This window comes from Topomyia yanbarensis, chromosome 3 (assembly GCF_030247195.1).
Source record: "Topomyia yanbarensis strain Yona2022 chromosome 3, ASM3024719v1, whole genome shotgun sequence".
NCBI lineage: Eukaryota > Metazoa > Arthropoda > Insecta > Diptera > Culicidae > Topomyia > Topomyia yanbarensis.
This window is the reverse complement of record NC_080672.1, coordinates 392,451,550-392,465,344: the sequence shown is the minus strand read 5'-3', so window position 1 is coordinate 392,465,344 and position 13,795 is coordinate 392,451,550. Positions and strand designations below refer to the sequence as shown.

The 13,795-nt window shown below is 37.1% G+C and overlaps 1 protein-coding gene across 1 annotated transcript; it reads right to left on the bottom strand.

The window, feature by feature from the left end:
* Positions 1-9,690: 9,690 nt before the first annotated feature.
* On the bottom strand, positions 9,691-11,217 carry LOC131689719 (uncharacterized). Its single transcript, XM_058974991.1, has 2 exons — positions 10,976-11,217; positions 9,691-10,484 (listed from the first exon to the last, which is right to left on the bottom strand). Exons 1-2 carry the CDS (start codon positions 11,106-11,108, stop codon positions 9,751-9,753), a joined length of 867 nt encoding a protein of 288 aa, XP_058830974.1. The 5' UTR covers positions 11,109-11,217; the 3' UTR covers positions 9,691-9,750.
* Between the last annotated feature and the right edge of the window lie 2,578 nt (positions 11,218-13,795).

Here is a 13,795-nt window from a genome sequence, read left to right as displayed (position 1 = left end):
TTGTGAAAAAAGGTATTGCTGATAAATAACTAGGTGGCAACAGATTATTTATCAGTACAGTCGTGATTCGCTGGCTGGACATTTTTTAACTGGAGGGCTTTTAAGTTGGACCTCCGCTAGTTGGACCATTGTCCAACTAAAAAGCATCTGAATGTCAAATTTACTTTGACAATCAATCTGACAATTATTAGAGATGTGAATAGATGCAATTACACTACTAACGTCTCCTTTGGAGAGTTTTTGACATCTGTCAGTCAGACCAACTAACGAATCAAATTCGTTAGTTGGACAGAGGTGTGGTCCAACCAGCGAAGCACGACTGTAATCTATAAGTCAATTGTTGAAAAAAAAAACCGATTTAATCCACCTTGCAGTGAGATGAGACATTTCTTACACATTTCACTATTGGATTAGTTTGCAGAACTCACGAGAAGTAGGCACCCAACTAGAGGTGGGATGAAAACAGTTTCTAGTCTTGCACGAATAAAATCTAAATTCTAAAATTATAGAAAACAACAAAACGAACGAAATAAAAAAGCAAAGCAAAAAATGAAATAATAGGTTTTTAAATTCATGAAATGAGTAGAAAAATTAATGTAAACCAAAATTATAATATACACGAATCGAATTAGATTAGGTTATCAAATAAAAATTAAGATTATATTTAGAAATAGTTATAAGATTAATAGAATAAATTGACTCATACTAACAAATTGAATGAAATAAAACGAATAACTGAACATGAAATGCATAAAATTAAAGATATGAATAAAATGAATCAAATGAATCAAATGAATCACACGAATCATATGAATCAAACTAATCAAATGAATAAAATGAATCAAATGATTCAAATGAGACAAATGAATCAAATGAATCAAACGAATCAAATGAATCACACGAATCAAATGAATCAAATAAATCAAATGAATCAAATGAATCAAATGAATCAAATGAATCAAATGAATCAAATGAATCAAATGAATCAAATGAATCAAATGAATCAAATGAATCAAATGAATCAAATGAATCAAATGAATCAAATGAATCAAATGAATCAAATGAATCAAATGAATCAAATGAATCAAATGAATCAAGTGAATCAAATGAATCAAATGAATCAAATGAAGCAAATGAGACAAATGAGACAAATGAATCAAATGAATCAAATGAATCAAATGAATCAAATGAATCAAATGAATCAAATGAATCAAATGAATCAAGTGAATCAAGTGAATCAAGTGAATCAAGTGAATCAAATGAATCAAATGAATCAAATGAATCAAATGAAACAAATGATTCAAATGAGACAAATGAATCAAATGAATCAAATGAATCACACGAATCAAATGAATCAAATGAATCCAATGAATCAAATGAATCAAATGAACCAAATGAATCAAATGATTCAAATGAGACAAATGAATCAAATGAATCAAACGAATCAAATGAATCACACGAATCAAATCAATCAAATGAATCAAATGAATCAAACGAATCAAATGAACAAAATGAATAAAGTAAAAAATAAATGAAATGCATAAATAAAACAAACGAATCAAATAAACAAAATGAGCTGAAGTAATAAAATGAATAAAAAGAAGAAAATTGGCAGAATTAAATGCATTGATTAAAATGAAAAATTGAACAATGGTAAAAGGTTATAAATTAATATAAAGAAATAAATTGAATCAAATAAATTATTTTGATGAAATGATTGAAACTGAAAAAGTAGTCAGATTATTAAAATGAAGAAACTGAACAAAATGAATAAACTGGAAAAAATGAATAAAATGCATACAATGAAAATCATGAAATGAATGATATGAGAAAAATGCACAAAATGAATAAACTGATCAGAGTGAATCCAAAGAATGAAACGAATAAAATAAGTAAAATGAACGCAGATGAACAAAACGAATAAAAAGATACGGTATGAAATAATTAATTAAAATGAAGCGGTCATATATTTGAAGCTAAAAACATTTTTGAATTAAGAAAATGAATAAACCGGATTGTACGAATTTAAGAACCATTGCATCAAAAAGTTTTGAAATGTTTTGAAAATCCCATCTTCTGAGAAAAGGCTAATAAATATGCAATGGACTTTCTAGGGCTTCCATCTTTTTTTGGTTTTATTCTTTTTGTTTTCATGCTTCTTTACTTGACGGCGTCGTTTTAAGATTATCTGGTGTTTCTACTTTATTGTTGGACCTTAATTATTTATCAGGAACCTGGAACGTTCAATTTGCTTTGGAATTCGAAATTTACTTTTTGGTCACATATTCCCGAAAAAAAGATTTATGTACAGAATAGAATTTACTGGTCCAGTATTTTAACACGCAATTGAATATAGTAAAGTGAGACAAGGTCACATGTGCTTTCAAGCCCCTTGAACAGAGAACGACAGGGAGAATGCGATTCGTGAATGAGACAGGTAGATATTTCAAAGTTTTTATTTGCATTGAAGTAAATAGTGTGAAATGTCTAGGCTATGTCGATAGCATAAAAGCCGTGCATTCAGTTGATTGCAATGCAGTCTCTTTCCATTCATCCTCATAGCTTTCATATTGTTTCGTTCCGAATTCTCGTGCAGAAAATATGGATAAATAAGTCCTATACAGACCAATACTGTGAAAAAGAAATGGTGCAAACTACTCAGTATATCCAAATATGGACGACGATAAGTTAGAAGACACATTGCAGTTGCATCCCTCATCGAGAGTGGGTACTTTGGGAGACTTCTTTTCCTGGATCTGATTTGTGGATATTTTTGGTCTTTGATCCGTTATTTTTCATGAAAGTTCGTACCAATACAACGAATGTGCAGCTGATACAACTCATGGTTCATTCGTCTGCGCCACGTTCCGTCTTCCATCTGCACGCCATCATAGATGGTACGCAACACCTTTCGTTTGAAAACTCCAACGGCGCGTTGGTACTCCACGAGCATAGTCCAGCTGTCGTGGCCGTAGAGGACCACCGATTTAATCAGCGTCTTGTAGATAATCAACTTCGTGCGCCGGCGAATTTTGTTCGACCGGAGCGTCCTCCGGAGTCCAAAGTAGGCACGATTTCCCGCCAAGATCCGTCTTTGAATTTCTCTGCTGTTATCATTATCGTCGGTTACCAGTGAGCCCAAATACATGAATTCGTCGACCATCTCGATTTCGTCACCGTCAATCCGAACTCGGGTGGGAGGTTCACAATGTCGTCTCTAGAACCTCTTCCTTTCATGTATTTTGTCTTCGAAACGTTGATGGCAAGACCAATCCTGCTGGCTTCAACTTTCAATCTTTGAGCATATATTTCATTCAAAATTCAATAGAGATACGAATAGTTTACATATCTCACGTGGAATGTCTCTTTTGAAAATTTTCATCGTCAAACTTTCATATTACTCAGTTAAGCCAAATATTTTTCGGATATAGCCATGAATTTCCTTAATTATAGTGTAGATACAGGCTTTGAATACAATTGAATTAAAATTGAGTTGATGTAGCAGCAGACAAAAAATAGTTTTGTTTTCTCAAACCTTCGCAATTACAATTAATAAATATTTCAGATTGGCAGAAGATCTTATCACACAACTTAGAAATGGATACAGAAATAGCTAGATAGATGAGATAAAAGAGAGAGACAGAGAGAGAAGGAGAGAGAGATGGGTGTGGGCGTGTGAGGAATGGCAAATGATGGTTAATGCAGTGACATTATTTTTATAGGTATATTATTATGATATATTGATTTCTTTCATTCTTGTCATAATTAATGTGAGTAGTAAAAGGAAAAGAGCTAAATTTTCGCTAGACTTTTGGGCTTCAAACATACAGTTGCTTTCGGTGACGCCACGAGTATAATTATATGAGAAATCTTTTATCTCACTACTAGGTGAATTACTTGTTGATCTGTGTATTGATATACCATCCAACATTTACCTCATGATTGAACGTAATGCCTTATCCAAGAGATAAATACTAGAACTCACTGTTTCTTTATCAACACATTATTTTGTCTTTGAAGTGAACTTATATATTGATTTTTGAGAAATAGTTAATTTATTATAAAGGTAATTCACAAAATGTTCTCAACATCGAATTCCTTGAATCACGTAGATGTGTTTTCATACCCCGATATTCAAAATCGGTTTAGTTTTGCCCCTAAAACACCAGTAAAGCAATACTCTGTATAAAACAATTTCATCTTTAGTTAGTGGAAATTGGTAAGCGAGGACTAAAAATACAAAATGTTTAATATCTCCGCCGCTCGTGCACGGATTTAGACAATCTATAGCTTGTTAGAAAGGTATTTTAACAACCTTCCTATAAATGTGAAGTTTGTTGGGCAATATTGTAACTTTCAAAAGTTATTCGCAAAAAACCTGCTGTGTTTTGACAAAATCGCCCATATCTCAGAAAGTAAACAACATATCGAAAATCAAAAATAATAGTGTCAAATGGCAACGTTAGGCCTTTCATTTGAAACTAATTTCATTAAGATTTCATACACACATACACACACACACATACAGACATTGTCTCAATTTGTCGAGCTGAGTCGATTGGTATATGAGACTCGGCCCTTCGGGCCTCGGAAAAGGTTTTCAAAGTTTGAGCGAATCCTATACATTTCTTTTGTAAGAAATGTAAAAAGCCCGTTCATGGGAAAGATTGATGCGTGAAAATTCCGGGCAATGCAAAATGGCGGTATAACAGCCACATGAATTCTGAGAATTTGACTCAAAGCATCGTAGATAGTTGTAAGTTAATCTTACGGTAGTGGGAATCAGTTGGGTTTCCCTGAAATTTTGCGAAAACCGATAGGAGTTTTCCATGCAATGACAAAATCCTGCGGGGTTTTCCAAAAAACTTGCGAAAATCATAAAGATTTTCCACGGTGAGGTTAATTTCGGAGAGACGCAATTTAAAGAATTTTCCATTGCGTGATGAAAACAGAGGTGGGTAAGAAAACCAACTGGTACGTACATTCACCAAATCTCAACACGTGTAAACGAGAGATGCACATCGTATTCGGTTTTGATTTCGTTCACACGGTAAACGAAGTCAAAACCTCAATCGACTCTCAGTTTCTAAAGTCAAACCGAGTCACCGTTTACATGTGTGCACGAGTTTCTACTTGTGTTGATGTATTCTTAGCAGCGGTTTCGGTTCGGATTTAGAAAACCGAACCTAGTTTTTTCCATACACAGTGCTGCGGTTAAAAGAAGAATCAGTAAATTAATGTGCAAAGCTGCCAAATAAACAATTGAATTGAGTTCAATTAGTTGTTGAGAGTCGATGGGGTAATATCGATATTGGCTGGTTTTGAGCAGTTGTTAACAGTTCAACAATTGATGTTTGTTTCAATGCTGAAAACCAAGATGGCGTACACCAAACTAATAAAAATTCCGCCATTTTGAATTTCTAATTTACGACGCAATTCAAATCTCGTTTTCTTGGAATTAAATTCCTATTTAAATATGCATGCTTTTAAATGCTAAATCGTCGTGAAAATAACATCATACTGGGATGCAAATTGGCGATGAATAACAATTTTTAATCTCTAGACAACTTATTGATATCAAAAATACCCTTGTATCATGATTTTTTACCATTAAAACGTTATTGAATGTCAGTAGTATCGAATATAGCTCGCCATATCAGATTTTAAATGACGGCAGGGGCATCATTTTGCGATCTTTTGACATATTTCTTATATTAAAAATGTCCATCTCGCGTTATAATAGATGACAGAATATCTTGAATATACCGTCATCTTAAATTTTGATCTGCTATCTTAGATATAAAAATAGCGGAGGCCATTAAATTTCCTTTTACTTTCGATTTTTGGGCAGTTTCCCATACCAAATATACCCATATTGCAAATTTCCTGATGATAAATCATTATGAAAATATCGCAATATTGAGTTAAGAAACGCCATTTATGACAACGAACATAATTTATTTGAACAGAAAGATGTCTGAAGACATTTTTTCAATTACCGAGAAGATACCTTATATCTGAGTGCGTATAAGGAGAGTGACGACACTGTCAAAATTGGAACAATTATTATTTGTCAGTGTCATTCCAAACGAGTCAAATTCATGTATTTTGACAGGTCGTTTGTTCGTTTGGAATATCACTGACGGATAATCATGACAGTTGTCTTCACTCTCCTTACATACACTCTGCCTTATATTATACGCAAAAGAAATTTGTTTAGAATTCACAATAAAAATACTAGCAGCACTAGCATAGCCGATAAACATCAACCCGAATACACTACCGAAGTTTGGTTTCGTTAACCGCGGTGCTTTGTAAACGAAACTCGGTTGGGTTTCGCGTCTGAAACACAACCAACGCTAAGACCGCACGCAATGTAAAGGAAACACGTGTGGAGATTTGGTTTACCGTACCGGTACTCAACCGGTATTTTCCCACCTCTGGATGAAAATGCGAAAATTGATAGAATTTTCCATGAATGAATGGAAATCAGGAGGGATTTTCATAAAGAACTCAATCCGTTGCGTGGAAGTTGGAGTGATTGCTAAAAGAAACTTGTGTTTGTTTCAATTCCAGATGGAAGAAGCACGTCCGGTGCCAGCCTCCAGGTGTAATCAGATTGAAACAAGCAAGCTGGCGAAAGAATGGAGATCCTGGAGGGAGTCCTTAAAATGCTACTTTGCTGCGTATGGTATTACTGATCAACAGGTTATGCGAGCGAAGTTACTTCATCTTGGTGGACCAGCATTACAAACTGTTTTCAAGAACCTGAAAGATCGTCATCACATTCCGATTGTTTCCCTCGTCCCAAAATGGTACGCTGTATCTATGACTTAACTGCAATTGTTGCCTCTCATTTGAAATTTGGTTTGAGAAAATCGGTTCAGTCATCACCAAAGAACCGATGTGACTTTAATTGTGGAATATGCCCGGAATCCGAGACTTCCGGAATCGTCAATGTGGACAATATATTTAAAGAATGTTTGACTGGTAATCAGTGATCTAGACATGTGAATTGAAGTAATTTGGTAACCATTTCAATAGTTTTTAGCCTCTGCGGTATTGCGATTGTAATTGTACCGATTTACATTTACCTTACTAACCATCCTGTAACTCCTGAACCAAGAGTCCGAACCGATTGAAATTCAGCAGCAGTCAATGGTATTACTGTATTTTTCATTTGAAATCAAGTTTGTAAAAATCGGTAGAGAATTCGCTGGGGAATAGGTGTGATATTAGCTTAGGAACTTGGCGAGTTCTCCGGAGGCATCATAGGTGGCCAATGTGGCCAAAGCTGCTTTGATAGATCATTAGTGATCCAGACCCTCAAACTAGAGTAATATTGTACCCATTTTACATCATTTGGACATAATGGTAGAACCTGTTTATATGGGCATTTGCTGTGTGATCGCACTATTCAATCCGTAACTCCGGAATCGGAAGTCGGATTAACTAAAAATACAATAGCAGCCTATGGGAGCGTTATACCTTTCAGATTAATTTCACTAAATTTGTGAACATCGGTTCAGCCATCTCTGAGAAAATTGTGAGTTTAAATGACACACACATACATATATATCATCAACTCAAAGCGGGAAGTTAGACAACTGGGAGTGATGATAGACGACTGGCTAAGCTTCAATAGCCACATCGACCACGCATGCGGGAGGGCCGTAACAGTGATCTCGGCACTATCTCGGATCATGCCCAACAATTCGGCGATCAGCGGTAGTAAAAAGCGACTACTGGCGAGTGTCTCCACATCGGTGCTCAGATATGCAGGACCTGCTTGGGTGACGGCACTGCAGATGAAGAGGAACACATCTCGGCAGAACAGCACGTTCAGGTTGATAGCCGGGTGTCGCGCATACCTATCTCGTCAGAGGCAGCCCACGTGATAGCTGGAACGATTCCCATAAACCTTCTACTCGAAGAAGATAGCGAGTGTTATAGGAATCGAGGCACGAGAGGAGTCCGTAAACGAGCCCGATCTGACACCTTAATCAAGTGGTAGCATCAGTGGGATAACGCTGCAAATGGTAGATGGACCCATCGACTAATTCCATGCCTGTCGGTGTGGGTGAACAAAGCGCACGGTGAGGTGAACTTCCACATGACACATTTCTTGTCTGGTCATGGCTGTTTCGAAAAGTATCTGAACAGGTTCGGCCAGGCGAGTTCACCGTTCTGCATCGCGTGCGAAGATGCAGAGAAAAAGCCTGAGCACGTTGTCCTCGAATACCCGCGATTCGAGCACGAGCGAAACGAAATGAGAACCATTGTCGGTGAGGACGTTAACATGACTAATATTGTCAAAAGAATATGTGCAGACAAAGAAAAATGGGACTCGGTGAACAGAACAATCGTTGAGATCATGTCAGTGCGGCAACGAAGCTGGCGAGAGGAGCAACGACCAGCACCGTAGCAGTACACGACATCGGGTCGTCGAGGCACCGATGAACCGGAAGTTACACTCTAACTGGAATCGCCGGACCGACCATGGCACTTGACAAGTCAGTCTGAGGAAGAGAGATAAAGTAAACCACCGGGTGCGACTGCAGTAGGCTAGCTACACCTCCGGGGACTAGACTGAGCGCACGCATCATCGACGGTAGGTCGTCGGGGCACGCGTCGGGGACTACGCCGAGTAGCATCGAACACGACAAACCACCAGTATAGGGTCGTCGGGGCACCAGTGAACCGAAAGCCACGCTCCAACCGGAATCGCTGGATCGACCACGGCATCCAACTGATCATGAGCAAATATAAAAATACGTTTTTCAACACACTAACCTTGCTGGCGTGCCGCGAAACTGCTACTTAAGGAAGCTAGAACATTTTCCTATACAATCAATCCGAGTTTTTGACGGAATGCCATCTGTAGCTCCTATTTTGTGCGAAATCTTCACTTGGGGTTTCTTTTAGAAACACTCTTATTTTTCTTCTTCTCGTTTTCATTGCACTTTTTCAAATGCACTTTTTTCACACACAACTGCAAAAACACTCGCGAAACTTTAATCGTTTACTAACAAAACTTCAAATTTTCTGCCAATGTGCAGATGACCAAAGGAAAATGTTCGGAAACTCTCATTTGTACGTTTGAATTTTCACTTCAGATTTCAGTTTTTCGCAATGTAAACAAGCGAGTCGGTGCCTAGCAACGTGGTTTCCACATATCTTCACCTTAATCTGAACAGACTAAGCCGACTCGCTAATACCTTGTTTTATTATAGCTAAGTTTGGTGCCCCACGCGCACAAAAATGGTTTGAAACCAATTTTATCCCTACGGAGAAATATAACATTTTTTCAATTTAAGTTTAGTCTATTGTTTTTACTTTTTAATGAATGACCCATAGTACTCAAGTGAGAGCAAGGATGTGAAGGATACAGATCGGAAAGTGGCAGGGTCATTAGAACGGGCTTAATATCTTACAGGCTTAACTTTTGTCTTCTGTTGATGGGGGTCGAGCTTAGACCTCGACTAGGTAGGCTTAGTCGGTTCTCACGGTAAGGAGGAGCAAGTCTGTCTTTACCGGGAGGCATGTAGGTGGACTTTAGTGATTCGTAGTTATGCTGCCTCAAAATTTTCATAACTTTCCCTACCCAGTAATCTCTAGCTAATCGAATGTCGTTAAAATGTAAAAAAGAAAATGTTACTGCATGTAGTCTAAATAAAAAAGAGAAAAAAATAAGTTTAGTCTATATTTTTATTTCAGTCGATAACAACTATTGGTGCAATTTTTTTCCAGTCAAAACATGTTTTCCTTTACTATATCCGGCATCTCTTCGGTATGCGTTGGCGACGAATTGTTCAGCCGTTCTATAGTGTAATTGGATGGAGAATCGAGAACGGCCTGTCGTGTAGGTGACGTTTCGGTGCTGGTAGACATCAGCATGGCCAATTCATACTTTTGAACTACTGCAAACATTTCAGATCTAGCCCGGTTTAAATTTAGAGGATCTAACGATTTTAAAACCGGGGCAATACTTGCTAGAAACGCATCGACAGGATGTGGCTCGGCAGTTGCAGAACGTTCCTTGCTGACAATATAGTCCATCATTCGAGTGGCGAGCGTAGAGCTCGTTTCATCGGAGTGATGGCTTAGGGATTTTCTGTCCAAGTATGATGGAGTCTTTGTTCTTCGTGCTAGAATTTCTTTTGGTGGTGTGGTTGTTAATGTTTGTTCCGGAGTTAAAAGGTTGTGAGGTTGGAACAGCTTCGGGTAACAATGTTGTGATAATGGATCCTTTTCGTATTCATCATCGCCACAGAACTCTTCTTTACTATCCTGTTTTACTTCCGCGGCTCCGAGGCTGTCGGGAGTTCCTTTTTCTTGGTACGATACGTTGAGGAATCCTAATAATTCTCTATACTTGTATGGACGAAGTTTAGTCGCAGACTGTCCACTTCTGATAGCTTCCTTCTTTAAAGATTTCCGGTACTGATCTCTAATGTTGTTCCAGCGGGATTTACATATAGACGCTGAAATTTAAATATTGGATTTGTCAAGTTATTTTTCAAGTCACTTTTGTGACTAAAAATCTGCCGCGGATTGTCGGTTGTGTTAATTTAATTCGCTTGAGCTAAGGCCATTTTTGCAACTACGCAGTAGGCGGAACCGGAAGAGAAACGACAATTACTTAAGATGCTTTCGAAAAGTGATTCCGGAACGATTGCTTCATTGTTTTGAAAATTTTATTTCATCTGCTGTTTTTCTCGTTCCGTAAAGCGGACCCTGCACGTGCAGGAATATTGTCAATAAATCGATTATTGATCAATATATTGATCGTGTAAGGGTATCTTGAAAATATTGATCATGTAGAAATCAAATGAGATTGACGTATTGAAGCAGTCTTGACAATATTTTTATTGACAATATCCTTGTCCCGTGTAGGGTCCGCTTAACGACTTGGAACGACTTTGCGAAGGCACCTTTTGGCAGTTTTTGGTAACTGTTTCCTTTTTTGACTCACCATTCTGACCCAACTCTGCACCAATTCTTTTCCAAATCTCCGATTTATACCGTACATCCATATATTTCGCGTGGGATAAATCATAAAGAACCGGATATGTACACACCAATTCAATAAGATACTCTTCATCCATTATCAAATCGGTTACAATTTACGTTCGACTATCGCAAAACAAGTGAAAATATGTGTAACCCAAGATATAACCTAAAGGTACGTGTTTACTTTTCAGAAAACATCGAAAACTACTACACATAGAACGCTGTATGCTTCGTACAGTGGGAGAATCACACAGAATTGACGATGAAAAATATAGGAGAACTAGGGGTAAACGGGACATGAAATGCAGGATCACTATAGCAACTAAAAGCAGCCGCAAAATCGAAGAAACTACCAAGAGTGAACATTTTGGCTGATATCAGATGTAGTTCCAATTAAAGCTAAAAGAATATAAACTTTATCGAATTTGTTGACGATTTTCGGCAAATTTGAGACTAAGAGAAACGAAAGCAATGAAATTCTTTGCCGGCCGGCATCGGCGGTAAAACATGATGATGAGTTATGTTCTACCATAGACCATACGGTTGACTTGGGTGCAACGCCCAATTCCTACTTAGCAGAGGGCAAAGAATTCCTCACATTTCCTTTCGATCATGTCCATATGAGCATGCCTAGTCCTAGTTTTCCGTTCTAAGTTTATAACTGATTCGCTCTAGAATCCGTCTTTCAATTTCATTGCTTTCATTTCTCTTAGTCTCAAATTTGCCGAAAATAGCCAACAAAATCGATACAGTAGAACCTTGTGGCAATTAAAACATAGTAACAGAATATAAACTTGCAAAATCGAATTTATCTCGTCAGTAACTAGCATCAACTGGGTGTCTAGTTAGACGATGTATCTAAACTAGTAACCAAATTAGCACTATTTTTTTTTTTGAATATTGCATAATGCCTGGCTTTAACCTGCGTAGCCAAAAGACAAGAGTTCGTTTTCGCTTTCTTCTCAGCAAACCAGAGCCTCTGCATTTGCTTCCCAGGACATCACTCAGGACAAGCCAGTTGCTTTAGACGTTCACATGTGTCATGTGAACTGCTTGGATTTTTTATGTATAACTAGTGCTAATTTGGGTACTAGTTTAGATACATCGTCTAACTACACACCCAGTTGGTGCTGGTTACTGATGAGATGAATTCGAAACACAAAAAATCAAACTTCATTTCCCCATTGGGAATTATTATTGCCTAATTACAAAATCGAGTGTTCATAAAATAAAAGTTGGAGTATAAGACATTTTTTTCCTCGGTCACGGTCGCTCTCAGTTTCAAGCAAGTCATTCAGAATTTCTTCATGTAGGTTTGTATAAAATAAAGGTGACCGGTTTCACCCTTAGTTTCCCTACGCCGGCGCAGTCACGTCCCGTTTACACCCCGGACAGGCAACGGTCTGACGATTTCTCAAAAACAAACACATTCAACCAGTTTACAGTATAAAGCAAAATTCACACCTTTTCGATCCAGGTGCATAAGACACTGTGCCGGGCAAGTGTGAAAGCGCTCATATATAATATATTGGTGTCCGTACTGTACTGTATCGAGTCAGAAAGGTGTAAATTGTGCTTAAAACATACTGGTACCGAGCTCGTCCCAGCCCGGATAGAATTTTACAATAGCATTTACCCTACAAACAATCATAAAACAATGAATATTATACTATGCTGTACAAAGACTGGTTTTTACCAACAAATTTTCACCCTAGTGAGAAATTTTGGTTTTTACCAATTTTTCCTCCTTATGGTGAAATATAGCATAGTGCTTTCGCATAGGCCTGCTAAGCCAAGACAAGTTTCGGCTTCACTTGTGTCTCATCGGCATAAACAGAACTTCTGCTCGAACGGGACATCACGTTTGATCAGTCGTTTGATTGAAACACATAGTGTGTTTTAGTTTTAAGGGATTTGCGTCAAGCCGGCGCTAATCTATTCCGACAATGTGTTAGTGTCGGTTTCTGATGAGGCGAAACCGAAACGCAACATAGTATGGAATGAATATTATAGTTATTACTGTTTCAACATTGTTCGATGCCAAGTTCTCACAGTAGATTTACATTAAAATTTCATGTAACAATCAATTTCACTGGTCAGCAAAAAACTGATGCAGAGCATTCACATTAAATTTTACTGTTTTGAAGAAAAAAATGTATGGAGAAAAATTGATTTTTCTAATGTTAAGATACATAACCATCCTTTTTCACTGTAAAAGTCTATTTTACATTGAAATTTACTGTAAAAACGTTTAAGTTTATTGTTTTTGTATTGTAGCATAACACTAAAACTTTGTACTACAAATGCTCTTTCATAATTCTAAAGATAGTCAAATATACACGCAATATCATATTCGTACAGTACACATATTTTTTCAAAAATCAATTGAAATTTCTATAATAAATATTCAATGTGGTAGCTTTTGTTTGTAACTACAGTTTTCAATCGTATTGGAATGCTAACCACTAGTTTTTGTGTGCATTCAACTTAAATTTTATCCCATTCTTCTGAATAGTAGTTTCTAAGATCATTCTCATTATAATCCGGATAGTTTCACACTTTTTATCCAAATACTCCCATTTATTTTTCTAATCAGTTAATAAACGGGGTTCGCAGTGGAGAATCCATAACATTCAAACAATTATAAATTTATTCTAAACGTTTTTTGCACGCCTTATGCTTTAGGTTCTTCTCCTGATCGATTTTCCAATATTCACCATTTCTTAGTAAAAGTACCATTTTATGGAAGCTTTGCTTTAAATTTATTTTAAGATCTTCATAT